Raw genomic sequence first — 26548 nt, 5'->3', positions numbered from 1 at the left:
CTGCTTGGGAGTCTCTCTCTTTATCTGCCCCTCCCCTGCTTCCTCTCTCTCTCTCTCAAAATAAATAAACATTAAAAAAATAATTTGTATGTTAACAAGATGCCATGTATTTCATATGCAAGCTAATGTTTGCACACTAATGTTGGAGAAGAACCGATCAATTGTTTCTTATTTGATCATAATGGCAGAGCTCCAGCTGATACATATACAAGTTCGGGAAGCACTGATTTACTTGTCCCTTGTCATACTGTCGTGGCGAAGCATAACATAGACATAGCAATATTGGCATAAGGAACTGTCTGAATCCACCTTTCTCAAAAGGTGACAGTATAACTGGTAGGTATTGAGGCTTTAGAACCATCAGATTTAGACATAGTTCAGAACAGAATGGTATAAAGAAGGATTGCCATGGACAGGGCACCAGCCCTGGCACTTGAGAAATACCCCACGTGGTAGGAAGCTCAAAGAGCTCCTGGTGTGAGACACTGGGTTTGAACCTTGGCTGTATCATTACCTACCTGTGGGAATTGAACTTGTTAATTTATGTCTCTTTGCCTCACTTTTCTCATTTGTAAATGGAGATGGCAATACTTATCTAATACAGGTTGTTTTGAAAAGTTACTGAAAAAAATATCGACAGATGGGTGTTCAATAAATATTAGTCCCTTCCCTTTTCCTGTCTTGTAAAACCTCAATTAGAGTTAGTGAAACAAAGTCCTTGAGAAAGAAAAATAATAATATCCCTCTAGCGTGGAGCTTATATCCATGGTCATGACACCAAGGCAGTCAGAATTGATGGCGGTTGCGGAAGGGGTGGAGTGAAGATGTCCATCTGGCTCCCACGGTCTTCATACCATTTCTGTAGCTGAAGGAGTCCTAGGAGGGGAGCTGGAAGGCAGAATTATTTAGTTCCCTCTACCTTCACCCTGTAGGGCACGGTTCCTACACAGCCCCTGGGGATTCAGCCTGGGATCTGGCTCTACACAGGGGGTTCTGAGGGGCCATTCTTTGAAGAGTTCATCTCCTCAGCTCCTCTGTTAACCCAGTTCTGTTCAGTTCCCCTCTGGCTGTTAGTTACACCACCACCACTGCTCTGGGGCTGAGTCCCTGCCTCTGGGCCATAGTCTTCCTTCTCTTTGTGGCTGGATTGCACCCCTTTGTGGAGCAGCTTTTCCATGTAGGACTCAGTCTGATCTTGCACAAAGTTTGGCTAAGGCTTGCATGGCTGCTGTGCCTTCACAGCTATAGATGCTTTCCTTTTCCTCAGAGCCTTGTTCTCATGTTCTCATACCAAACTTTTGTCCACCTCTTGTATCTATTGACTCCTCAGAGATTCCTGCCTCCTTTCACCTTAGAGAATTAAAAACAAATTTTTTTAGGGGTGCCTGGGTGGCTCAGTCGTTTTAGTGTCCAACTTCGGCTCAGGTCATATCTCACAGTTCACAAGTTCGAGCCCTGTGTCGAGCCCCGAGTCGGGCTCCATGCTGACAGCTCGGAGCCTGGAGCCTGCTTCGGATTGTGTCTCCCTCTGTCCCTGCCTCTTCCCCCGTTTATGCTCTGTCTCTATCTCTCAAATATAAATAAACGTTAAAAAAATTTTTTTAACGTTTATTCATTTTTGAGAGACAAAGAGGGGCAGAGCATGAGTAGGGGAGGGTCAGAGAGAGTGGAGACACAGAATCCGAAGCAGGCTCCAGGCTCCGAGTTGTCAGCACAGAGCCCGATGCAGGGCTTAAAGCCTTGAGATCATGACCTGAGCCGAAGTCGGACGCTTAACTGACGGAGCCACCCAGGAGCCCCTTAAAATTTTTTTAAAGTTTATTTATTTTAAGACAGAAAGAGAGAGCATGTGCGTGTGTATGCGTGTGTGCTTGCACACACCCCCACACACAAACAGACACGCACACGTGGGGCAGGAGCAGAGAGAAGGAGAGATAGAATCCAAGGCAAGCTCTGAGTCGCCATCATGGGAGAGCCTGATTCAGGGCTCGAACTTAAGAACTGTGATATCACGACCTGAGCCAAGATCAAGAGCCCACCACTTTGTGCCACCCAGGCGCCCCTGCCTCCTTTCACTTTTATACAAGCTGAGTTTTAATAATCTTTCTTCTCTGTCACAGGTCTAAAAGCTAATTTTTAATCTGCATCAGATTAAGATTATATTCTAGTTTTTCTCACAGAATTTATTTACACATGCATCTAAAAATAGTTCACCTCATGGTGTCTCTGAAAATGTAAACCACACTTGAACCAAAGGCCACATAATGTTCAAAGAGGATCTGACAAGTCCAGGAATGTCCACAGTCCCCCAAGAGTGAGTGGGGTAGGTTGGCCTACCAGAAGAGCTGTGACAGTAAAATGCAGTAAGTGGCTCTTGGGATGAGACCATTCAACTTCGTCTGGTTTCTAACTTGTTTCCCAGACACAGATTTTGCCAGTATTGATTCTCTCTTTTGCCTTCCATGAAGGCTTCACTGAAGGTAACTTATGCTCATCCCCGTGACTGAACCTAGACACTCAGTCATAGAGCTCAGTACCGAAAAACAAACGGTTACTTTTTAAATATTGGCTCAACATTTAATGAGAGCAAAGGCTGAGTGCTCTGTTGAAGGTCACAGAAGAAGAATGAAGAATGGCTGGTGTCAGCTCCTTGTCTCATCTGGGCACAGAGCATTTCTGCTCTGATCCTGAACCTGCCCACTCTGCTTCTTGTGAACGAGGCCCCGAAGCCTTCTGGTCCTTCTCCCTGGAGGAATCTGGTGACCACCCGTGTCACTCCAGCAGGCCCTTGGGTTTCACTCCCACAACCTGCTCAAAGGAGTTCCACTTCTGAGTACACACACTCCTTCTTCCGGAGAGGTCAGGGGTACCTACACACTGCTGCATGGGACCCCTCCCCAATCCTGGTTAGTACCTCCCATATCTCCTTCAGGCTGGCAAAAAGTCCATGTTTTAGGAATATGACAGCATTCCCTGCTCTTCTAAAGGGCTGATGTGGCAGCGGAAGTAGAAGGGAAGGGGGAGCTTTCCTTCACTCCAGTGTACGCCCTCTCAGGAAAAAGCTTGGAGGGTTCCCACATCCATCCTTTCACCTTGGGAGTGATAGATAAATCGCCGACTTGAATTTCTTTTTCAGTGCCTCCAAACAATTTTAAGCTATCCATGCTCTTGCTAAAATTCATGTGTATATCATAAAACCATGAAACATGACCCTATTGTTTGGGCTTATGATCTTTTTAAGTTTATTTATTTATTTTGAGAGAGAGAGAGAGAGAGAGAGAGAGAGAGAGAGAGAGAGAGAGAGGAAGGGCACAGAGACAGGGAGAGAGAGAATCTCAAGCAGGCTCCACGCTGTCAACTCAGAGCCTGATGCAGGGCTCAAACCCGCAAACTGTGAGATCTTGACCTGAGCCCAACAGTCCCACGCTGCATTGACTGAGCCACCCAGGTGCCCCTAGACTTATGAACTTTAAAAAATGAAATTAACCATGAAGTTAATGGAATAAAATTGAAAATACACACACACACACACACACACACACACACACACACACACACACACACACACAGAGTTTGAGAGATTTTCTGAACCGAAAAGAAAAGGAAAACAAACCAAAACACCCCACATCTGCGGGTTCTCCCCATAATGACTTCAAAGGGGGAAAGACTTGAGCTGGGTCTGCCAGAGGGGAAATCTCTCTAGGGTGCATTTTTGCTGTTACTTGTCAAACCAGACAAGCTCTCCTCTCCGTGAGCACATGGCCAAAGCCTAGGTAACTGTGCCCTGTAATAAGAGTGTTTTTTATAAATTATGCAAATACATAGCGCCTTCCTGATGGCCAGAACAATCTTAATTCCCGACCTTAATCCGGGCGCTCGTTCCCAGCCCCCACCTGGTGGCGTCTCCTGCCTGCCACTCGGCGCGGCCTCAGGTGAGTCCCGCGCGCTCCCCGCTCTCCGGCCTGCGGGAGGGGCTGGAGCGACGGCGGAGGGCGGGCCGGGGCTTGGGGGGGACCGAGATCCGGGCCCTGACTGCAGCTTCCTCCCGGCGGAGCCGCATTTCCAGGCACCTCCGCAGCCTTAGCCCTCGCGCGCCGAGCCGTTCCCGGCCGTGCCGCCTGGAGGCGCGGAGCCCGCCGGGCGCGCCCAGCCCTGCAGCTCCGGCCGGGGCGGAGGCCGCCGGACCGCGGAGATGCGGGGCGGGGGCAGGGCGCGGGGTAGGTGACTTTATCCCGCCTCTGTTTCCCTGCCCCGGGGAGCAATGACATCACGCGGCCTTCTCCAGGCGCCGACACAAAGAGTGGCGCGGAGAGGCCGCTGCGGGGGGAGCCGGCGGCCGCCGCTGCCGCCCAGGGCCCCGGGGCCCCGCCGGCCAGGCCCGCCGCCCGCGGCCCTCGTCCTTCCTGCTCCTTCGCCGCCGCCGCCGCCGCCACCGCCGCCGCCGCCTCGGTCGCCTCCGCCCGCGCCGCCCGCGCCCCCAGCGCGCCGCTGAGCCCGCGCCGGGCCGCACCGGCCTCTTCCCATGCGGGCGGCGCGGGCCCTGGGAGGGGCGCCCGCAGCCAGCCGCGCAGCATGCACTGGGGGGTTGGCTTTGCCTCGTCCAGGCCGTGCGTGGTGGATCTGAGCTGGAACCAGAGCGTCTCCTTCTTCGGCTGGTGGGCCGGGTCCGAGGAGCCCTTCTCCTTTTATGGGGACATCATCGCTTTCCCTTTGCAGGATTACGGTGGGATCATGGCAGGGCTGGGCTCCGATCCCTGGTGGAAGAAAACACTTTACTTGACCGGGGGAGCTTTGCTGGCCGCAGCTGCGTATCTGCTCCACGAACTCCTGGTCATTAGGTGAGCCGGAGAGAGGGCCCCGCGCAGGGGCGCCGAGAGGGGCACTTGGCCAGGGCAGGGCTGACGCGAGGGGGGACCGTGCCAGCCTCTCGGTCACGCCGCCCAAAATGCCCAAGAATCCTGCCCTTACCTTTCCCTAGAGGCAGTCCGTGGTCACCTGCCCTGAGGGGCAGTTCGGAGTTAACGGGAGAATTAACCCGGTACTGGGAGGGAAAAACATTGGTCTCCCAATCCTTCGGCGCTAAAAGCAAAAATTCTCTGGGTTGTTGTGGAGCAAAATAGTCTGTTATGAAATGCCCTTAGTAAGATCCTAAGTGCAATGTTTGCAACAATAGAACTAGGCCTTGTAGAAATATTAATTTACACTTTTATGAAATGCCTTATTTGTTTATAGGTAATAATGCTGGAATGTTAACCACTAACCTTATCTTTTACTAGTTCTCCACTATCCTTCCCCATATGTCAACATCATCAAAAGGCTGAAATTGCAAAAGCTTCCAGAGACCTCCAGGTCCCTGTTAAAGAGGCATGGTCAGTTGTAGTGGTGTGCAGGTTTGATGCAGCCTTAACCGGGTTATCTGCTGATCAGGTATTTAACGCTAAGCACCATATTCCGGTTTCAGTGCCATTGTTGTGTGAACAGTAGAAGATCCGAGGACAGCACTAGCACATGGGCGTGTTTGACAGGAACACGGGAGTCACCCAGTGCCGTAAACAGTTTCATCCCCTGCCGCAGAATGTTTACAGGACTGACTCGGAAATACCAGGAAATGGAGGCCCCTACTGTTGGTACATCCAGAACGACATGAGATCTTTGAGTAGGGTAATACCATAGGCTCCTGGGATGGTCCTTTGGCTTGTGGATACATCGATTTATGGTTAAAATTTCCATGCATTTGAGCCCTCTGTCCCCGGGAGAAGGCCACAAGCAAGCGGTTCTCAGTAGCTGAGAAAATCCTTCGGCCAGTATTTTTTAAATAGCGAGAAATGTGTTCACACTGCCCTTTTCCAGCGGGGGAATCCTACACAATAGGCTATAAACAAAGACAGTGACAGGTGACCTTTAACAGGCCTGCGGGGATTCCTGGTCTTGGTGACAGGCTAACATAGGTATTTTGAATATTTCTAGTCTTTGAGAGGGTGGGAAATCATTTAGGTCTGAGGGAAGTACTGGCTTTCACTATTATTTAGCTATAATTGAGAAGTTTTATCTTGAACGTATTATATACATTGAATTCTCTCAGCACGGTGCCTTGAATCATCTAGTTGAACCAAGGAAAAAAAATTGTAAGTGGATTATTTCTCTAGATCATTTCCTACTTTTGCTAGTTTTAGAACTCTTTTCCAAGTTAGGAGGCAAGCTGTATGAACAACTAAAACATTTGTGCAGTGCTTTAAACAGTAACCCAGTTGTTTCTCAGTTATCTTCCAGCCCAAAGCCTTTTCAGGATCCAGAACTGTGTGACTTCTCACCGGTTTAACACTTTGTGGAGGGGGTGAAGGCACAGCTTCATAGGACCAGCTCTAAACCTTGCTTTAATGACCTTGCAGAAATAGGGAGTAGCCCAGAGCTCATCCTGGGAGCAGGCCACGCCCTGGCAGGTGTGGTTGCTGGACAAGGAAGACTTTCTGCCCACAGAAGTGTCCTTCCCCACTTAGTGGACTACTTGGATACTTACTTCGATCGAGGCGTTTTTAATCCTTGGTTGATTCACTTTTGTTTCTTGACAAATGTTTAAACCCTGGGTAGGAAATGTGTTATAATGGGGGAGACAACCCTGTTATTATGCACATAATAAAAATGGCTGCCTGTTTTTGATCCCTTAGTAGGGACTCTTCATAGAAGTGCTTTCCTTGCACTTATTTATCCCTCACAGCTCTCGTTGGATGTGTGATTCCCATTTCATAGATAAGGAGAGTACAGCTGAGGGAGGTTAAAACACTTGCCCAAGATCACACGGTAAGAGTAGTAGAATCCAGACCCGGGAATGTGTGTCTGTACTTTTTTACCACTGGCTCCTAGAAAGTACTGATGTGAAATAAACTTGGATGGGGGAAGAGGAGGAGAAATGTAGAGAACTGGGGCATTGCTCAGGCAAGCGAGGCCTGTGGCGGGGACCAGAGTTTTTGACAGCCTCTCGTGGCACAAAAAGATAGGGGGGAAAGACGGAGCAAGGTCTGGAACTGACCATCGGAGGTCACAAGACAGAAACTTCCATTTAGGATGAACTTTAAGTTTCAGTTGTCTCAGTTTAAGCAAAACCAAACAATCCGGAATATGCAGGATGGAAAATACACCTGGAAAAGATCACAATGTCTGAGGTCATGGGCAACGGTAAAGTCGTGACCACTTGAATTGTCTGCTGCATGGACTTAACCCCAGTGTATGGCCAGGTCTCCAGTGTCTGAAGGAAAGCTGACCAGTGAGAATTATTTAGGGAGTTAAATTCATGAGTATAAAACCAAAGGAGTAGTTTGGATTTTGTGCATGCTTTTCCCGCTGCAGTATTTTTAAACAAATATTGCCTCAACCCTCTACTTCATTTCCTTGAGTGGGGATAGCTTAGCAGTTATCTTAAATTCAATCCATTTGGAAATGTGTGTAAAGTGAATGACTAAGTGATGATTTCGTTGTTGGTAGCTCATTTGCACGTTGGGCACTTGGGCTCAGCCTGCCCTAGAGAACTTAGGGAATGACAGCAGCCCACAGGTCCACCAACACCTGACCTCCATACACAAACCGCTCATCAGCTGTACACAGAGGCATTGTCATCTGTGACAGCCTTCATGTTGGGAGGAGGGGCTAGTTTTGCTGCTCTGTGGGTATTCTTTCTTTTTTAAGATATTGTATTTTATTTATTTTTTAAAGCTTGTTTGTTTGTTTATTAATTTGTGAGCGCAAGCAGTGGAGAGGAGCGGAGAGAGAGAGAGAGAGAGAAACTCCCCACACAGGGCTCTAACTCACGAAACTGTGAGATCATGACCTGAGCCGCAGTCAAGAGTCGGATGCTTAACCGACTGAGCCACCCCGGCTCCTGTAGATGACCTCTTATACAGCTCTCATTATAAGGCCACTTTAGAAAATACAGCTATGTAGGTGTTTTATGAAATACCTGCTCCTCTGATCCTAAGTTAGAGAGTAGTTCCTGCTGTGTGGAAGAAGGGCTCTGGAGCCAGAGTGGGTTCAAACTAACTTTGCTTTTAACCATGTAACCTTGAATATGAGAGTAAGCTTCTGGGCTACATGGTTTTCTCATCTGTAAAACGGGGATAATAACAGTAGCCTTCCTTATAGAGTTAATTGAGTTGAACGTGAAATGCTTAGAACAGAGTTTGACACGTAAGAAAGCATTCTGTAAAAGTTGGCCATCATTAGCTATTATAACTTTTATTAGAAAGTTCCAGGCTTGAGCGACCTGAGTCAAACTGGATGTTTTGGTCAAATTAACTAAGAAATTGCCCATTTCAGTGTACTGCTTAAGACCTTGGGATCTGGAGGGGTGCCTGGGTGGCTCAGTCGGTTCGGCTTCCGCTTTCAGCCCAGGTCATGATCTTGTGGTTTGTGAGTTCGAACCCCATGTTGGGCTCTGTGCTGACAGCTCAGAGCCTGGAGCCTGCTTGAGATTCTGTGTCCCCCTTTCTCTGTCCTTCCCTTGCTCACGCTCTATGTCTCTCTCTCAAAAATAAACATTAAAAAAAAAAAATTAAGACCTTGGGATCTGGAGCTATTAATGACCTGATCTTAAAATGATATTCCTTGGACAAGTTATTTAACCTCTGTTAAGCTTCAGTTTCTTTATCTACTGTATGATACACTAAATTTAAACCCTAACAATATCCACTCGGTGGTGTTACTGTCAACATGAAATAAAATAATATGCATGATATATACAAAGTCATCGCCATATGCTTGTCACATCCATCCTTATTATGAGATGGCCCAAGTTAACCATTAGAATTAGATGTTTCTGGCCAGTGGAGCAGAAGATTTTATATTTATCTCCCCTCTTAACAATTCTTAAATTTTGCCTGGCTAATTTACATGAAAATACCACTCTGTGACTTGAATTATTCGCCTGGACAAAATCAGCTAATTGTCAAATCTAGTTCACGCTCTCTAGGAATAGTCTAAGTGGCTCCTTGATTTTAGTATCTGACCTCCCCTGCCTTTCATCTAGACGAAAATCTTTGTTTTATACAGCAAATATTGCCAGAAAACAGCAAATATTTTTAAAAAAAAAAATTTTTTTTTTTTTAACGTTTTTTATTTTATTTTTGAGACAGAGAGAGACAGAGCATGAACGGGGGAGGAGCAGAGAGAGAGGGAAACACAGAATCTGAAACAGGCTCCAGGCTCTGAGCTGTCAGCACAGAGCCCGACGCGGGGCTCGAACTCACAGACCGTGAGATCATGACCTGAGCTGAAGTCGGAAGCTTAACCGACCAAGCCACCCAGGCGCCCCGCAAATATTTTTATTCTTTTGACCTGACCAGTATTTTCAAAATGAGTCATTCTCAACTCTTTAAGTGGAATGGACGCTTTGCCAGTAAACTTCTCCAAAAGAGTTTGTTTCGCTGAACGCAGATACTATAGTATGTGAGCATCCATGGATGATGATACAAAGAGCTTGTCTCTTGCTTGGGTGCAAGTGGGTGTGGGATTAGACTGGGAGTGATGTGAGGGAAGCAGAGGCCCAGGGAAGGCCAAGGGGAAGGAACAGGCTTATCTGACTGGGAAGTGCTTGGGTGGAGGGAAAGTAGGGAGGGAATTGCAAAAGGTTCCTGAGGGTGGTGTAAGAGGGAAGCTGTGTGGAAGATGTTGTAGTTTAAGGAGATATTGTAGTTTAAGGGGATTAAAACTCTGTGAATGAGAATAGATTCTGTGACTCCTCTACAGTGTTTGAGAGCTTGACCAATGTTTACAGATTTTTAAAATTTAATCCTCATGATAATTGGTGCAGAACTGATACTGTGTGCACTTTCCATGTGTGAGAGGGAGAGAGGCCTAGGGTAACATGGCCAGTAGGAAGCAGGGCTTGGATTTGTACCCAGGTGTTCACCCTTGGAATCTAACGTTTTCTCTAATATACTGTGTCTGTTGAAAAGCTGTACCAGGGAAATCCTCCCACTGAAAAAAGTAGCCAAGGAAAAGATAGACATGTGGCTGAGGCTGGAGGAAGGGAAGAGGCAGGGGTATTAAGATCTATGCCTGTGGTGAGAGTGGGGACCCTGGGAAACTGGAGAAGGTGAAAGAGAGCTCAGAGGCTGGGTTCCTTGGTATCACACAGGTGAGAGGCCAGGTGAGGGCACACAGAGTTTGGAAGAGGGACCAGAATATTCAAGGTCTCAGATTCCCTACAGACTGGTTCATAGCAGAGTAAATCTGCGCTGTTATTCTTGGGTTCTATGGACAGTTTCATGATATAGTCTAGGGGTCAAGAACATAGACTTTGATTGCCTGGTTCAGTCCAGGTTCTGGCATCTAGCAATGTGACCTTGGGCAAGTTAATCCTTTGTGCCTCAGTTTCCTCATCTATAAAACACGGATAATAGTAGTACCTCCCTCATAAAGTTATTGTGAAAATTAAGTGAAATAATACCTGTGAACCCCTTAGAACAATGTTTGACACCTAGTAAGCACACAGAATCATTTTTATCCATCCAACTTGTTTGTCCCTGGCAGGTAAACATAGCCAGCTGGAGAAGAGGTGGGCCTGTTATAGAAAGCACTCTTCCCGCTCATAGGGTATAGTTATCATCAGAAGGAGGTTGATATATAGTTACTAACTAAGTCCTCGGGATCATGGTGATAGTGTGTAAGGTTCTCCCGTGTTTTGGCTAAGCTTCTACTCTAAATGCTTCTGGGTGAGGTAAGCCCCTATGACAAACAGATCTGCTTGTTCATTGAGGAGCTACAACCCACCAGGGACCTCTGAGGAACTAAGGGAATTGTATGTATAACATGTGGATTGTTCTTTATTTCTGTTTTGGTTTTGGCAGGAAACAGCAAGAGATTGACTCCAAAGATGCTATTATTTTGCATCAGTTTGCAAGACCTAACAATGGTGTCCCCAGTTTGTCTCCTTTCTGTTTGAAAATGGAAACTTACTTAAGGATGGCTGACTTACCCTATCAGGTACTTGTGAACAAACGTATCTTTTTTTTTTTTTTTTTTAATTTTTAAAGTTTTATTTAATTTTTTTTTTTTTTTTTGAGAGAGAGAGAGAGAGCAAGAATGAGTGGGGGGAGGGGCAGAGAGAGAGAGAGGGAGACGCAGAATCCAAAGCAGGCTCCAGGCTCCGAGCTGTCAACACAGAGCCCAAGGCAGGGCTCGAACCCACGAACCGTGAGATCATGACCTGAGCAGAAGTCGGGCACTCCGCCGACTGAGCCACCCAGCAGCCCCTAAACATGTTTTATTTTCATGACAATCATGTCAGAGGGGGAGTTCCTAGTCTCACACCGTGGGAAGGACTTGCTCTTGGTGCTGAAGGGGTGGGTGTGAAATTAGCAGGGCCCAGTCCTTACTAGATACTTAGGAGAGACTTGATTCTAGCGTCTGTTGATTTTTACATTCAATTTAATGAGGGATCCAAAGGGTATGGACTTTTGTAGGGTTCAGGGTCATGGTATCGCTTTTCTGACATAGAGTAGGCTTTGGTTAAGCTTGGATAGGCCTCCCGGGCAGCTACTAATAAAGGTGGGTGTACCATTGCCCCACGTGGTTTTTTCCTTTAGATTTCTGTTTGACGGCATTATATTTTGTCTCTCATGAATTCTGGGGGGCAGAGCACCCAGCAGGCCACCAGGGAGATAGGTGTGGATTTTGTGAGAGCTTTTCCATGGGGCTCCATGTTGTGTTCAGATGACTTTCAGCGAAACATTTGCTCATTTCAGCGTTAAAGAATGAACAGAGGAACGCAGTTAAAGGTATACATTTTTCTGTGAGTTGTGTCTCACAAATTTGACAGGTTGTGTTTTTGTTGTCATTCAATTCTATGTATTTTAAGAAAAATTTTCCCTTTTTCTTTTTCAGCTAAGATCTAGCCACATACAATATTTTAATGCTTTGGTTTTTGTTATTGTTTTTTAACTTTATGATCAGAGCAGATAGTCTCTGTGATAGTGATTCTTTGGAATTTGCTGAGGCTTTAGCCTAATGTGTGGCTGGTTTTTATAAATGTTGAAAATAATTACATATTCTCTGTTTGGGTGAAGAGCTCCCTAGATTTACTTGCTTGAGTGTGTTGAGTGTATTTTTTAGATCTTGTATATCTCTGCTTAATTTTTTAGCCTGTTCTAGCAGTTTCCAAAAGGAGTGGGTTAAAATATCCAACGGTATTTGTTGATTTATCTTTTCTTCCTGCCATTCTCTTGCTTCTTGCTTTATGCAAGAGGTTATATGTTTAGGTACACATCATATGAAAGAACACATTTGTACTCTCTTGTTTCTTTTCCCAGTATATAGCACTCAGCTGAGTCCCCCCTTTAAAAAAATTTTTTTTAATGTTTTTATTTATTTTTGAGACAGAGAGAGACAGAGCATGAGCAGGGGAGGGGCAGAGAGAGAGTGAGACACAGAATCTGAAGCAGGCTCTAGGCTCTGAGCTGTCAGCACAGAGCCTGACGTGGGGCTCAAACTCACGAACCGTGAGATCATAACCTGAGCTGAAGTCGGTCATTTAACCGACTGAGCCACCCAGGCACCCCTCCCCTCTTTTTGTAATCTTGAATTTTATATTATCAGATATTGAGATTGATTCTCTAGCTTTCTTTTTGTTCATAATTGCTTGGGATATCCTTGTCCATCCTCTTTATTTTTTGTGTAATGTCTTTCATGGGCAATGTATTACTTATAGCCAATCTAAGACTCCTTAACCGGTGAGTTTTTCCATTTATGCTTGTAATTATTCTCTTATTATGACTTATTTCTAACATCTTACTTAAAGTTTATTTATTTATTTTGAGAGAGAGAGGGAGAGAGAGAAAGAGAGGCAGAGAGAGAGGGAGAGAGAGAGAATCCTAAGCAGGTTCTGTGCTGTTAGAGCAGAGCCCAACGCAGGGTTCAAACTCATGAGCCATAGGGTTGTGACTTGAGCCAAAATCAGGAGTTGGACATGTAACCAATTGAGCCACCCAGGTACCCCTCTAACATATTATTTAGTATTTTTCTCCTTATCATACTTTTTTTTTTTTTCTCATTTCCTGCTTTGTAATGGATAGATAAAAGAAAAACTTTGTCATTTAAAGCAAATTCTATTTATGTCGTTCTGGTGGTTTCTCTGAAGATCCAAATTTGAGTTTACTTATCTCTCCCCATTTCTCAAATGCTGTGTTGTTGGTCCTCTGATGATACGAGTGTGTTACAGGTTCACATGACTCTTGGGTCTCTCTTTTCCCAGCCCTGATCCCAAGTGTGTTGTTGTCTAATGTTTTAATTCTGGGATTTTGGAAATCCTGGTCCTTTTTTAGCAATAAACCTTACTAAGTTTCTGGCCAGCCTTATTTCCCATATATCTTCTCTGCCAGGATTATTTCTTTTTATTAGAGCAAGTCCTTGATATTTTCCAATTGAGCCTCCAGTGAGGCTTATTATGCGGTGAACTTCTAGTGGCTCTGTGTGCCTGACGACGTCTTCATTATGCCCTCACATTTGACACAGATACGTTCAAAGTTCTTTTCCTTCAGGGCTGTAGAAGTATTCTTCCTTTGTCTTTCTGCATTGATATTGCTATTGAAAAATATGATGTCAGTCTGATTCTTTTTCTCTTTCTCTCTGGAAGTTTTCAGAATTTGCATTTAATCTTGACATACTTAAATTTCACTATGATGTGCCTTGGTATGGGTCTTTATGCATCTTGTTTGGTCCTTTCTAAACTCTTTTAGTCTGAAGTCCTTAATCTTTTTTTTTAATTCTGGGGAATTACTAATTTTCTTCAAATTCTTCTTCCTTTTTTTATTTGTCTTACCCTTCTTTTTTGTAAGTTTTTTTCTTTTAAGTTTATTTGAGAGAGAGAAAGTGAGAGTGTGAGAGAGAGCAAGGGAGGGGCAGAGAGAGAAGGAGAGAGAATCCCAAGCAGGTTCCATGCTGTCTGCACAGAGCGTAACACGAGGCTCGATCTCACGAATGGTGAGATCATGACCTGAGCCGATCAGGAGTCAGATGCTTCACCGAATGAGCCACCCAGGCACCTCTTCCCTTCTTTCTTGTGCCTTATTATCCAGATACTGAAATCTCTGCCTTTATTTTCTGTATTTTTGAACATACTCCTTCATTCTTCTTCCTTCTGGGTGAATTCACCTTTCTGAGCCATTGTACCACTCTGTTCTCTTCTTGTATCTGTCATACTATTTATCTATTGAGGTCCACTTTTATTTTTCTTCGTAATACTTCTCCTGTGTTTGTATTACAACTTCTTCTCTTATACCTTAGATGACATTTATTATGCTAATTAAAACTCTTTGGTCTGTCCCCATAATCCTGCGTCATGTTGTATTTATTCAGTCTGTTGTTCTTCTGTTATAGTGGTTGTATGCCTCAGGTGTCTATTTTTGTTTGCGATTTCCTTTTACCAGAGATGTCAGCTTTCCTGCCTGGGAATTTGTAGGGGGCAAGGGCGAAAGCTTAGCCTCTGAGGGGATGTAGGAAAAGTAAGGAGGTGAGCCCCAGGCATCCCCAAACCACTCCTCCAAATGCCTCCTACTGGTCTTACAAAGTAGCAGCATTGGGAGGAGGTGGTCTCCTTAGCCGGTAACAGCGGGAGCCAAGCTTTTGGCTTCCCTGATAGTGACTTACCCCTCGAACTGCTGACGCCTCCAGGCCTCTGCTTTCTGAGCCAGTTTCTCTACAGAAGAGAAGGGGTGGGGTGGTAGTCATTCTCCTAAGGCGGGGCTGGGATGAGAGGCGTGGCATCCTCTCGGCCCCACTGGGGGTGTGTCGGAGTGGCACCTGACCTGGGCTTCGGGTGAGGGGCCCTGGGAGGGCATGTGTTATTTGGTGGACAGAAGGAGGTTCTTTATGACTGGGAACTGGAATGCAAGGGCTGAGTCTGGAGAGAGGAACAGAGAGATCATTCAGGACTTTCAAAGCAGGAATAGAGGATAAAATAGCACTGAAGACAGACAAATCTTGAACCATCTAAAGGCGGTGGATCAGAGTTCAAAGATCACTGTTCAGCTTGGTGTTGGCAGTCGGCACTGGAAAGCATATGTCACTGAGGGGCTCACACTGAAGGAAGGAACTGCTACCCAGCAGCTGCCTGTCTCTGTCCCATCATCACTCTTGACTAAATCATATCCATCAGCCTTGGCAGCTTTGGGGCAGTCAGGGTGCCAATACCAAACGCTGTGCTCGGTAGCCTTTCGTGGCTCCTGGGTCTCTTGCGCCCCCCCCCCCCCTGCCGTTGATGAAGCGGTTCTGCTGTTTGCGGGGCTGTGGCAGCTGCCAGGGTGTGCTCCCCTTTTTCTTCCTGTCTTCACGCCTGCAGGTACTGACTGCTGTGGCCCTGTCCTTACTAGTAGCCTAACTACCTTTGTTCATGTTGCAGCTGCTTTTAGTTAGTGTGTCTGGAGCAGCAGGCACACATCTCACCATGAAGCCTGAAGCTGTTACAGAGACCTTCGAGGAGGTGACCGCTTACCCCCTTCCAAAATTATTATTTCCTGTGTGTGTGTGTGTGTGTGTGTGTGTGTGTGTGTGTAGAATTTTTTTTTTCTTTTAAAGAAAGGTGTAGGTGTGCTTTTTCTTCTGTGAGGTCTCTATGGAAAATAAATGGAGGGGATGGTCAGTTCGGGCGGAGATTTAGGTAACAGAAAAATGGTTCTGTGGTTTAGAAAGGGATGCTCCGTGCCTGTCCCAGGCGCCTGGGGACCTGTGTGCCATCAGTGAGGGTTTGTGCTCATGTAAGTGGTGCCTGGGAGGTGCTGGAGGGCTCAGCGCCTGGACTTGTCTGTGCAGAGGCATTTTGTCAGAGATCCAGAGAGCTCTACTCTCTGCCCCTTCTTTGCGCTGTGCCTTAAAAAAAAGAAAAAAAAGGTTAAGATGCCATATTCCTAAAAGCACGACTTTATAGTTGAAGCTTCTTTATTTTGTAACCTAAGAGGGACTGGAATAAATATTTGATGACCATTAGTAGAAACTGACAAGGCCCTTTTTTTTTTTTTAAAGCCTGATCTATTGGCCACAGTTATCATCTTTTAAAAATCAGGCTATAAATATTGGTAGGTCAATTTCAAAAACTTTTCATTTTGTAATAATTACAGATTCATATCGGGGTCCTGCAGATACGGCTAGTTTTTTTTTTCCAAAATGAAAATAGCTTTACCGGTGTTGTTCTGATTACACGTAGATGCCATAGAGTCCTGATAAGAATTTCAAACAATACTTACGCAAAAGTGTAAGTGGAAAATGAAAGTCACCTGCCATCCTACTAGCTGGAGGTTACCATCACTGATACTTTGGTCTCCCTTCCATACATTTCTCTGGACATGGATAAGGACACCTACATCATTTGCCATAACTGGTTGTAGAGGAAGCATGTATTTCGCACAATGATTCTTTTTAAATAGGAGAAAGAAAAAGAAAGAAAATGGCTCCTTAGGAACTCTCTGCTTTGGCTTTCAGCCCTAACTTTTGATGGTTCTGTTTACTTGCTGATCCTGTCTGTTTTCCCCCACCATCTTTTTGTTTTGAAATTTTCTAAAGACAAGCTAAAAGAATAGTGCTATAATACCCATATGACCTTCACCTAGATTCACCAGTTATTGCCTATTTTTGCTTTATTTCTCTTTATGTATACCTTTGTGAACAATTTTTCATGAACCATTTGAAAGTAAGCTGCAGGCGTCGTGACACTTCACTCTTCAGTGCTTCAGTAGGCATCTCCAAAAAATAAGGACATTGGGGCACCTGGGTGGCTCAGTTGGTTAAGCATCTGACCTCAATTTCAGCTCAGGTCATGCCCGCATCAGGCTGTGTGCAACAGCGTGGAGCCTGCTTGGGATTCTCTTCCTCCCTCTCTCTCTGCCCCTCCCCTGCTTGCATGCTCTCTCAAAATAAATAAAAACATAAAAAAATATGGATATTTTGTTTACAAAGCTACAATACATAGTTGTAAGGAGAAGTACTCAAGTTTTTTCCTTCTTACACAGGGGAAAACCCAGTTTTTCCCTATTGTGTGTTTCTTGTGAGTCTCCTTTACTACTAACATACAACCCTTCATTTCTGACACTTCTGACAGATGTGAGGAGGTTCTTCCCCCACACCAGGCAACTCTCTGTGACACCCTCTGGGTGTCCTACAATCTAATTCAATTCTGATACTCTACCTGGATGCACTGTCAGATCCCACACTTTAAAGGCTCAGTCTCACAGACTGTATCCCTCCCCGTCTACAGAACTCAGGGAAACACTTCTGTTTATCAGTTTATTAAAGACTACAGTAAAAGATACAAATGAATTGAGGTGCTTGAGTGGCTGAGTCTGTTTAGTGTCTGACTCTTGATTTCGTCTTGGATCATGATCCCGGGTTTCGTGAGATCAAGCCCCACGTCGGGCTCTGTGCCAGCAGCATGGGATTCTCTGTCTCCCTCTCTCAGAAATAAATAAATAAACAAACATTAAAAACAACAGCAACAACAACAAATGAACAGCCAGATGAAGTCATACTTAGGGTGAGGTCTGGGAGGGTCCCAGTGTAGAAGCTTCTGTCCTTGTGGAGTTGGGGTGGGTCACCCTCCCTCTATGGGTGTTTTTGCCCACTGGAAGCTCTCTGAACCCCATGCTTTTGGGATTTTATGGCTTCCTCACATAGATGTGATCAATTATTAACTCTATTTCCAGTCCCAGAGAGGATGGAGGAGGGGGTGGGGCTGAAAATTCCTGGCTTCTAATCAAAAGGTTTGGTCTTTGTGGTGACCTGCCACCATCTAAAAGCCATCCAAGGAGCCCACCCAGAGTCACCTCATTAACACGAAAGATGCTTCAAGAACTCTTGTCCTAGTGCTTTTATCATTTATGAATTTTTATAAGGCTTTTAGGAGCTCAGTTCTGAGAATTGGGAGCAGAGACCAACGTATATATTTCTTATTATTTCGTAACAGTGGATGCATGGACTTTTTTTTCCAATGTGGTATAATCCACAGAATTTCTCAAATATCTGAAATTTAGCCAGTGGGAGACCTTTCAAGATGGCTCCAGGGGTACAGTGAATGTAATGGATATATATTTAGCTGAAAAGTTGGGGTACCATGGCTAATGTAGCAAGTCAGTGTCCCAAGACTTTGGGATTTCTTTTAAGGTTGCACATTCTGCATTTCCAAATGGTGATGGTGATGTTAATACTTCTGATGAAGGCACTTGTCAAACACTTCATTGTGCATTTTCTCATTTACTCCTATGATTCTTGATATCCCCATTGTGTGGTTGAGGAAGTTGAGGCCCAGGGAAGATTAAGGGAGACTCAGAGAGGGACCAGGGTCACACTGAATAAATGATGGAACCAGACTTTTAAACCCAAAGCCTATGGTTTTCACTGCTTTGCTAATAATGTAGTGTAAGTATAGATTAATCTCACCCAGGGCAGACTTACAGGGGGAAACTTCAGCTCAGAAATAATACAGAGGTTTTACCTCTTCATTTTTCTTCTCAAAATTACTTTCAGAAACTCCCCTCAATGGGCCAGTCAGACTCCAATTGCTTAAATAAAACAGACCAGGAGTTCTTTAATAGATTTAAGGAAGTTAAAGAAAATTAAGTATTCTTTTTAAAATAAACACTTTTATTTTAAAAGTAACAAAACCACATTCTGAAGAATTGAAATTCATGGAAAGATCATCTGCATCTCAGTCTTGCCGGTTACTTTAGACATTTTTGTGTTTCTCTTTTAAATGTTTTTTGAAAAAATAGAATTCATCTAATTTTTAATTAGATATGATCATAGTGTCTCTAAAGTATTATTTTCTGCTTTTTTATCTAGTAAGCAAAATACATTTCTTCTTAGTTGATATTTTGTTATTTTTATTTTTATTGGAGTATAGTTGACATACAACGTTACGTTAGTTTCAGGTGTACAGCCTAGTGATTGACAATTCTACACATCATAAAATCCCACAGTAGGTGTAGTTACCGTCTGTTACCATACAAAGTTACTACAATACTATTGACTATATTCCCCATGCTGTACTTTTCATCACTATGATTTATTTATTTTATAACTAGAAGTTTGTGCTTCTTAATCCCCTTTACCTACTTTGCCTGACCCCTACATCCCTTCCCCCTGGCAATCACCAGTTTGTTTTCTGTTTTTATGAGTCTGTTTCTGGTTTGTTTGTTTGGGTTAGTTTTTTAGATTCCACCGATCAGTGAAATGATATGGTATTTGTCTTTTCTGTCTGATTTATTTCACTTGGCATAATACCCTGTAGGTCCATCAATATTGTTCAGATGGCAAATTTCATTCTTATTTATGGCTGAGTAATATTCCACTGTCTCTCAGTCTGTCTATCTATGTATCTATCTATGTATCTATGTATCTATCTATCTATCGGTGTATCTATCCCACATCTTCTTTATCCATTTACCTATTGATGGACCCTTAGGTTGCTTCCATACCTTGGCTATTGTAAATAATGCTGCAGTAAACCTAGAGGAGCATATGTCTTTTCAAATTAGTGTTTTTGTTTTCTATGGGTAAATACCTAGTAGTGGAATCACTGGAGTGTATGTTCTGTCTTTAATTTGGAGGAACCTCCAAACTGTTTGGCATAGTGGTTGCACAAATTGACATTCCTGCCAACAGTGCATGAGGGTTTCCTTTTTCCTATGTTCTCGCTGACATCTGTTGTTTCTTGACTTTTTGATACTAGCCATTCTGACTGGTAATATCTCATTGTGGTTTTGATTCGTATTTTCCTGATGATTAGTGATGTTGTGCATCTTTTCATGCATCTGTTGGCCATGTAAGCGTCTTCTTTGGGAAAATGCCTGTACAGGTCCTCTGACCTTTTTAAAATCAGTTTTTTAAAAATTTTTTAGCGTCGAATTGTAGGAGTTCTTTATATATTTATATATGACTCCTTATTGGATATATCATTTGCAAATATTTTTTCCCATTCGGTAGGTTGCCCTTTTGTTTTGTTGATGGTTTCCTTTGCTGTGCAAAAGCTTCTTAGTTTGATGTACTCTCAGTTGCTTATTTTTGCCTTTGTTTCCCTTGCCTGAGGAAACAGATCCAGAAAAATATTGCTAAGGCTGACGTCCAAGAGATTACTGTCTGTTTTCTTTTAGAAGTCTTATGGTCTCAGGTCTTACATTTAGATATTTAATCTATTTTGAGTTTGTTTTTGTGTATCATGTAAGAAAGCTGTCCAGTTTCATTCTTTTGCATGTAGGTCTCTAGGTTTCCAGTGCCATTTATTGAAGAGACTGTCTTTTTTCCTTCATATATTCTTGCCTCCTTTCTCATGTAATTAACGGTATAAGCATGGGTTTTATTTCCGGGCTCTCTATTCTGTTCTGTTGATCTTGATCTATGTGTCTGTTTTTGTGCCAGTACCCATAGTGTTTTGATTACTGTAGCTTTGTAGTATAGTTTGAAATCAGGGAGTGTGATGCCTTTGTTCTTCTTTCTCAAGATTGCTTTGGTATTCAGGGTCTTCTGTGGTTCTACACAAATTTTAGGATTATTCATTCTAGTTCTTTGATAAATATTAATGGTATTTTGATAGGAATTGCATTGAATCTGTAGATTGCTATGGGTAGAGTGGACATTTTAACAGTATTAATTCTTCTAATCAATGAGCAAGATGATATCTTTCTATTCATTTGTGTTGCCTTTCAGTTTCTTTCCTCAGTGTCTTCTAGTTTTCAGAGTATTGGTCTTTTACCTCCTTGGTTAAATTTATTCCTAGGTATTTTTTTCTTTTTGATGCAATTGTAAATGGGATTGTTTTCTTAATTTCTCTTTCTGCTAGTTCATTGTTAATGTATAGAGATGCAACAGATTTCTGTATATTAATTTTGTATTCTGCAACTTTACTGAATTTATTTGAATAGATTTTTGGTGGAGTCTTTAGGGTTTTCTATATTTAGTATCATGTCATCCACAAATAGTGACAGTTTATTTCTTAACAATTTGGATGCCTTTGATTTATTTTCCTTGGTTGATTGCTACAGCTGGGATTTCCAGTACTATGTTGGATAAAAGTGACAAGAGTGGGCATCCTTGCCTTGTTCCTGATCTAAGAGGAAAAGCTTTCAGCTTTTCACCATTGACTATGATGTTAGCTGTGTGTTTTTCATATACGGTCTTTATTCTGTTGAGGTGTGTTCCCTCTATACCCACTTTGTTGAGACTTTTTACCATGAATCGATGTTAAATTTTGTCAAATGCTTTTTCTGTTTCTAAAAATAAAATTTTTGATGATAATGACCTACTGGAACTTTCATTTCCGTAAGAGTCAGCCACTAATTTTTGCTAATCCAGTTTTTAAAAGCGATCTAGATAAAAATGTACCAAATACTCAGGGAGGGGCTGGTTCAGAAGGAAAGGCAGAGGTACAAACAGTAATATTATAAGAAGAGGGGAACGTACGCTGCATGACAGAAGCATGGAGGAAAGGAGATGATGGTTGCACCTGGGAGAAATAGTTCACCAACAAGGTGAAATTTGAACTAAGTATTTTAGGATAGATACGACTTGGCAGAGGTTGGGGAAAAGGATTCCTGTAAAAGGTAAAGAGTGTGCAAAGTCAGAGGGGTGGCAAAGACCTTGACACGGGTGTGGGCAGTTTGAAATTCAGGAAATCGGAGGGGTTGATAGCAAGGGGGCTGGGCAGGTGGGCAGCAGCTAGAGGGCATAGGCCTAGACTGCTATGTGGAAAGGGTTAGAATAGCCCCATGTAAAACCACTGGATAATTTTGAGCAGCACAGAAATTTCTCTCTCTGCTGTTTGCATTGCAGTTTCCTCTGGTGTCAGTGTGCAGGATAGAATCCATCTGCAAATGACAAGAATCCTGAAGGGGCTGTGTTAGGAGGATATGGGTGCTATCAAGGGTGATCTGAAAGAGGTGCTATGTTATATGGTAAATCTAGATCTTTAGTGTACACATGAGAATGTCTGATGTAATAGCAACTTTTAGAGGTATGTGACATTTCTCCTGGTCAACATCAAGGGAAATGTCTAGGGTTGCCATGTATTGTTCCGCAGGTTGTTCGCTGCACCACAGAGCCTGGCTAGGGAGTAGGGGCGACATCTGGACCCACTTCTGCTTGCCAAGCTGTGAACCCTGGCATAGACTCTATTTACCCAGAGGATGTTCTGTTTTCTAAATCGCAACAGAAACATATGGCTAACAGCAGCCCCAATAACTCCCTTTTCTAGGCTAGGCACAGAATGAATTTCTTTAGAATAAGCAATGAGATACAGCATACCAAGAGACAGGGACCAGTTAAAGTTCCCATTGTTCTCTACCAAAGACAGGAGTGGCAACATTTAACTAGTACCTGCTCAACTCTGCAGAAAGTGATATTACCTCAAAGGTTTGAGAAGCCCAGGACCTTCAAGCATAGTCTAAGCTCAGTTCTGTGGGCTTAAATAGATAATTGCCTTTAAGGGCCATGATATCCAGCTATAACCCTGTTATCTTGCTGGAGGCCAACATAGTCTTCAGGTATGCTTAGTATATACCACGTGCAATTGGCAAGCAAAATTTCTAGACACAGAGAGACTTGACTTAGAAAACTGGCAGCATTCTATGTTTTTATCCCTTGTGGTGAGATATATGGTTTGGTTTTGGGGGAAATTCATGCGCAAACCTTGCTGTGATTTGGGTGAGGACTAGAATGATAGTTACCATTGTTAAACCCAATGGTTTCCCACAAAAAAACAGTGTTTTTTTCATTTCTCAGTACATTTTGGTTTTGAGCCCAAAAGGAGGATTTGACCAGTTGTCTTCTTGAGTGGGGCCCTGGCAGAGTTTTCTGTCATCTTTGCAAGGAGGTATCTACTTGTCCAGGGCTTGATGCAAATGGTAATTTAAGATTATTTTGTTTCTCGAGGATGCGATGAGGGTTACTGGATACCCCTTGAGCAGAGGTCAGCAGGTTATAGGTTTGTGGATCAAATCGGGCCTGTGAGCTAGGAAGGACTTTTATATTTTTAAGTAGTTGAGAAAAGTCAAAAAGGAAATGAAAACTTCATTGCCCCCAAACAACCCTTTACTGCCACACTCGTTCGTTTCTATATTGTTTGTGGCTGCTTTTATGCTACAACTGTGAAGTTGAGTTGTGACAGAGGCCCCCATGGTCTGCCTGAAATGTACTGGCTGGTCTTTCACAGAAAACGTTTGCTGACCTCTATTTCAGAGAAAAGTTTAAAGATGTAGAGGGTTGATACATTTAAAATTTATCTCATGCTATCTTTTTAAAGACAAAAATAGCTTTATTGAGATATAATGGACATATAATAAGTTGCCCATATTTAAAATGTATAACTTGGTAAATCTTGACATGTAAATACTCAAGTGAACATCACTATAGTCAGGATAGCAAGTATCCCTTACCCCCCAGATTTCTGTGCTCCTTTGTAATCCTGTCCCTGCCTGTCTCCCATCATCCCTAGCAAATATGGGTTGGCTTTCTGTCACTATAGATGAGTTTGTTTTATTTGGGGTTTGTTTTATATGAGTGGAATCCTACAGCAAGTACTCTTTCTTTGTCTGGCTTATCTCACGTAGCAGCATTGTTTTGAGATTCATCTGTGGTTATGGAGTGTATCAATAGTTCATTCCTCTTCATTGCTGAGTGATGTTCCATTGTAAGAATATACCAGAATTTGTTTATTTTTGTACTTCTCAAGGGCATTTCTGGTTTTTGTTTTTGTTTTGAAGTACAAATCAACCTTCTATGAACATTTACGTACACCCATTTGCATGGGTATATGCTTTCTTTTCTTTTGGGTAACTACCTAGGAGTGACATGGCTAGATCATATGGCCGGTGTATATTTAACTTCTAAAGAAATTGTCAAATGGTTTCAAAGTGGTTATAGCACTTTACTTTCCCACGCACAGTGTTTTGAGAGTTCTGTTCCTCTGCAGGAGCTGACATTGCTATTAGCCAATAGTATCTGAACTATCGACTTGCATGAAGTATGAGGAAGAGTTTGTAATAATCTGATTAATTTAGGCTGTGTAGACAACCAAAAAATTGATTCAGATTTAAAAATTAACTTTGAGGTCTTAAATGACCCAGATTTACTGACAAAACTGATAGAATAAATGCAATCATTACCACAGAATCCTCTCCACCAGCATGGTTAAGATCTTGACTTTTTATATGGCGGGCAGCAAATGTCACTGTAATTCCCAGTGTTCATATAGGGTATGACTCCCCCCCCCTCCCCCCCTGCCCACTCCACCCCTATCTGGGACTACATCCTGCCAGATGCTGTAAGATTCTAGCATGGGTGTGAATCAAAGGGGAGCTTATCACAAACACAGATTTCTGGGCCACATTCCCAGGATTCTGCTGCAGAGGTCTGGGCTGGGACCCAGGAATCTACATTTTAACCCGCACAGGAGTTGAGTCGAGTAAATTGGATACACATTGTTATACCCAAGTGTTATAATTTCTGGGACCACTTGTTTGCAGTGTAGTGGTATTAAGCATTACTCAGGCCTGAGCTGCTGGGTTTCAGATGAGGTCTTTGGTTACCAGCCTGGTCAGTGCCAGCCTCATTATGGTTTATTTACTTGTTTTGGCATTTGTGGATTGTTCATGCATTGTAACTGGACAACTGTTACCAGGTTCATTTCAACACTACCTCTGCTCTCTGGTCTTTTTTGTAACAATATACCAGAGCCCTGGATAAAATCTGTGGGAGTAAAGTAGTATCTTCATGTGAGGTAAATCCCTTTTTTTTTTTTTTTCCTCCAAGAGTAACTATTTATTGCCTTAAAGAGTTTATGTGCTGAGTTCATTTACTTAAACGGTCTAATCACTAGACCAATATATATTCCAACCAATATAGGGTTGGAATGTTTGTTTCTGTTAATCATACAGTGAAATTTAAACAAAACATTGCTTTTCTCTTTTTCAAATTTACTCTGCCCAGAATTATTTTGGTGGAAAGCTCTCTGCTCAAGGGAAAATGCCTTGGATTGAATATAATCATGAGAAAGTTTCTGGCACAGAATTCATAATTGACTTTCTGGAAGAGAAACTGGGAGTGAATTTAAACAAAAACCTTGGCCCTCATGAAAGAGCCATCTCCAGAGCGGTGACCAAGATGGTGGAGGAACACTTCTACTGGTGAGTCCCCCGGGCGTGCTGGGTGAGAGCCCAGGGCCTGTCCCCAGCCTTTGGAGGAAGCCCAGGTTCTGTCGCACTTCTCAGATACTCCCCAGCCTTTTCAAAGTTCTCTACATTCTGACTGACTTGGGGTCAAAGCTGTGACCATTAAGTGTCTAGGTCTCTAGACCAGGGGTAGACATTTTCTGTAGAGGCCCAGCTAGCACCTCTTTTAGGCTGAGCAGGCCGTGGCTCTATTGCAGCTGCTTAAACTCTGTCACTGTGATGCAAGTCATGGACGACGTGGAGATGACGAACGTGACTCTGTTTCGCTAAAGCAGTGAAAACACTGACATTTGAAATTTCATTTAATACAAAATGTTATTCTTTTGGAACCCCCCCCCCACCCCCCACTATTTAAAAACGTAATATCTTCCTAGCTGTGGTTTGCTGACCCCTGATCTCATTGAGGTGAGGAAGGGATTTCAATGGATTCTGCCCTTTACTACCACAAACTGCCGAATTAAAACAAAGTTACATCAGATACCCAGAGGAGGGAACAGAAGACTAAGTCAGGATAGAAGTCTCAGGTGAAGTAAATTATTCAAGCTTTGTAAAATTATTGCCAGTTTTCCTGAGACGACAAGAGCTTCTCTCGTGTTCCAGAAATAAACTGCAGTACTGCTTTCTGGGTGTCTTTGCCCCGACTGGCTGGCTCCTAGGTTGTCTTCCTTGTCTGTGTTGATGAGTTGTCTGTGTTCTGCATGTGGCATTGTGCTGGCTATGACACGTGAGTTAAATAGATGCGGTTCCTCTTGGTTTACAAAGTCATGGTCATGCGGGTTTTTTTTTTCTTTTCCCTTCATCCGTTTTCTGGAGTTTTTGTACCTTTCTGTACACTCCAGTGGATAAGAGAAGTTTTCTCTCTGATTTCTGTGAACTTACCTTGTTCCAAAGGTTTAATTAAGAATCATGAAGCCCACTTTTTTTTTTGGCATTAATTGTTACTCCTGGGTCACTTGCTCACGCAGTTTTTACGTCCTCCACTGAGAGATACACTCAGCGTGGAGATGATTAGAGAAGTTCTTCCCCATTACCTTCCTATTTCATCAATTCAGCTCTCCTTCTAAATGGAAACTTGCTGTCCCCTGTCTTGGATTTGAAGTGACTCTCGACTTCTCTTTTCCTCTTTCTGCTTGCAGTTCCTGCCCGGTTGATTCCAGGGCAGACCCAAAACAACCACTTCTCTTCCCCCTCTCCTGCGGAGGTGAAAGGGGTGGGAGCAAGGGGGAACCAGGCAGAGAGTGGAGGCAGGGGTGCCGATTAGCATGGAAGTCATCATAGACTCCTCTCCCAGAATGAACCCAGGTGTTTTCCTTTTGAAACCTGTGAAGAACCGTTGGACTTCCCCTCTTAAAGAG

The 26548-nt window shown here is 43.5% G+C and overlaps 1 protein-coding gene and 1 long non-coding RNA gene across 4 annotated transcripts in view; both read left to right on the top strand.

The window, feature by feature from the left end:
• Positions 1-3533: 3533 nt before the first annotated feature.
• The window catches only part of LOC132667419 (uncharacterized), an 80046-nt gene continuing 57031 nt past the window's right edge, over positions 3534-26548 (top strand). The window contains exon 1 of the long non-coding RNA XR_009605137.2: positions 3534-3571. This is a non-coding gene — a long non-coding RNA (uncharacterized LOC132667419). The remainder of the gene's footprint in view (positions 3572-26548) is intronic.
• Positions 4109-26548, top strand: part of FAXC (failed axon connections homolog, metaxin like GST domain containing) — a 71436-nt gene continuing 48996 nt past the window's right edge. The window contains exons 1-4 of one of the 3 annotated variants that reach the window (XM_060616239.3): positions 4109-4217; positions 4717-4838; positions 10839-10974; positions 24952-25148. In XM_060616239.3, coding sequence (XP_060472222.1) covers positions 4732-4838; positions 10839-10974; positions 24952-25148 — 440 coding nt within the window. In that variant the 5' untranslated portion in view covers positions 4109-4217; positions 4717-4731. Of the gene's footprint in view, positions 4218-4560; positions 4839-10838; positions 10975-15385; positions 15467-24951; positions 25149-26548 lie in introns of those variants that run through there. The other 2 variants (XM_060616241.3, XM_060616238.3) reach the window with 2 other exon arrangements.

The sequence above is a fragment of the Panthera onca genome, chromosome B2, assembly GCF_046562875.1.
Source record: "Panthera onca isolate mPanOnc1 chromosome B2, mPanOnc1 haplotype 2, whole genome shotgun sequence".
Classification (NCBI taxonomy): Eukaryota; Metazoa; Chordata; class Mammalia; order Carnivora; family Felidae; genus Panthera; species Panthera onca.
This window is presented reverse-complemented; position numbering and strand designations above follow the sequence as displayed.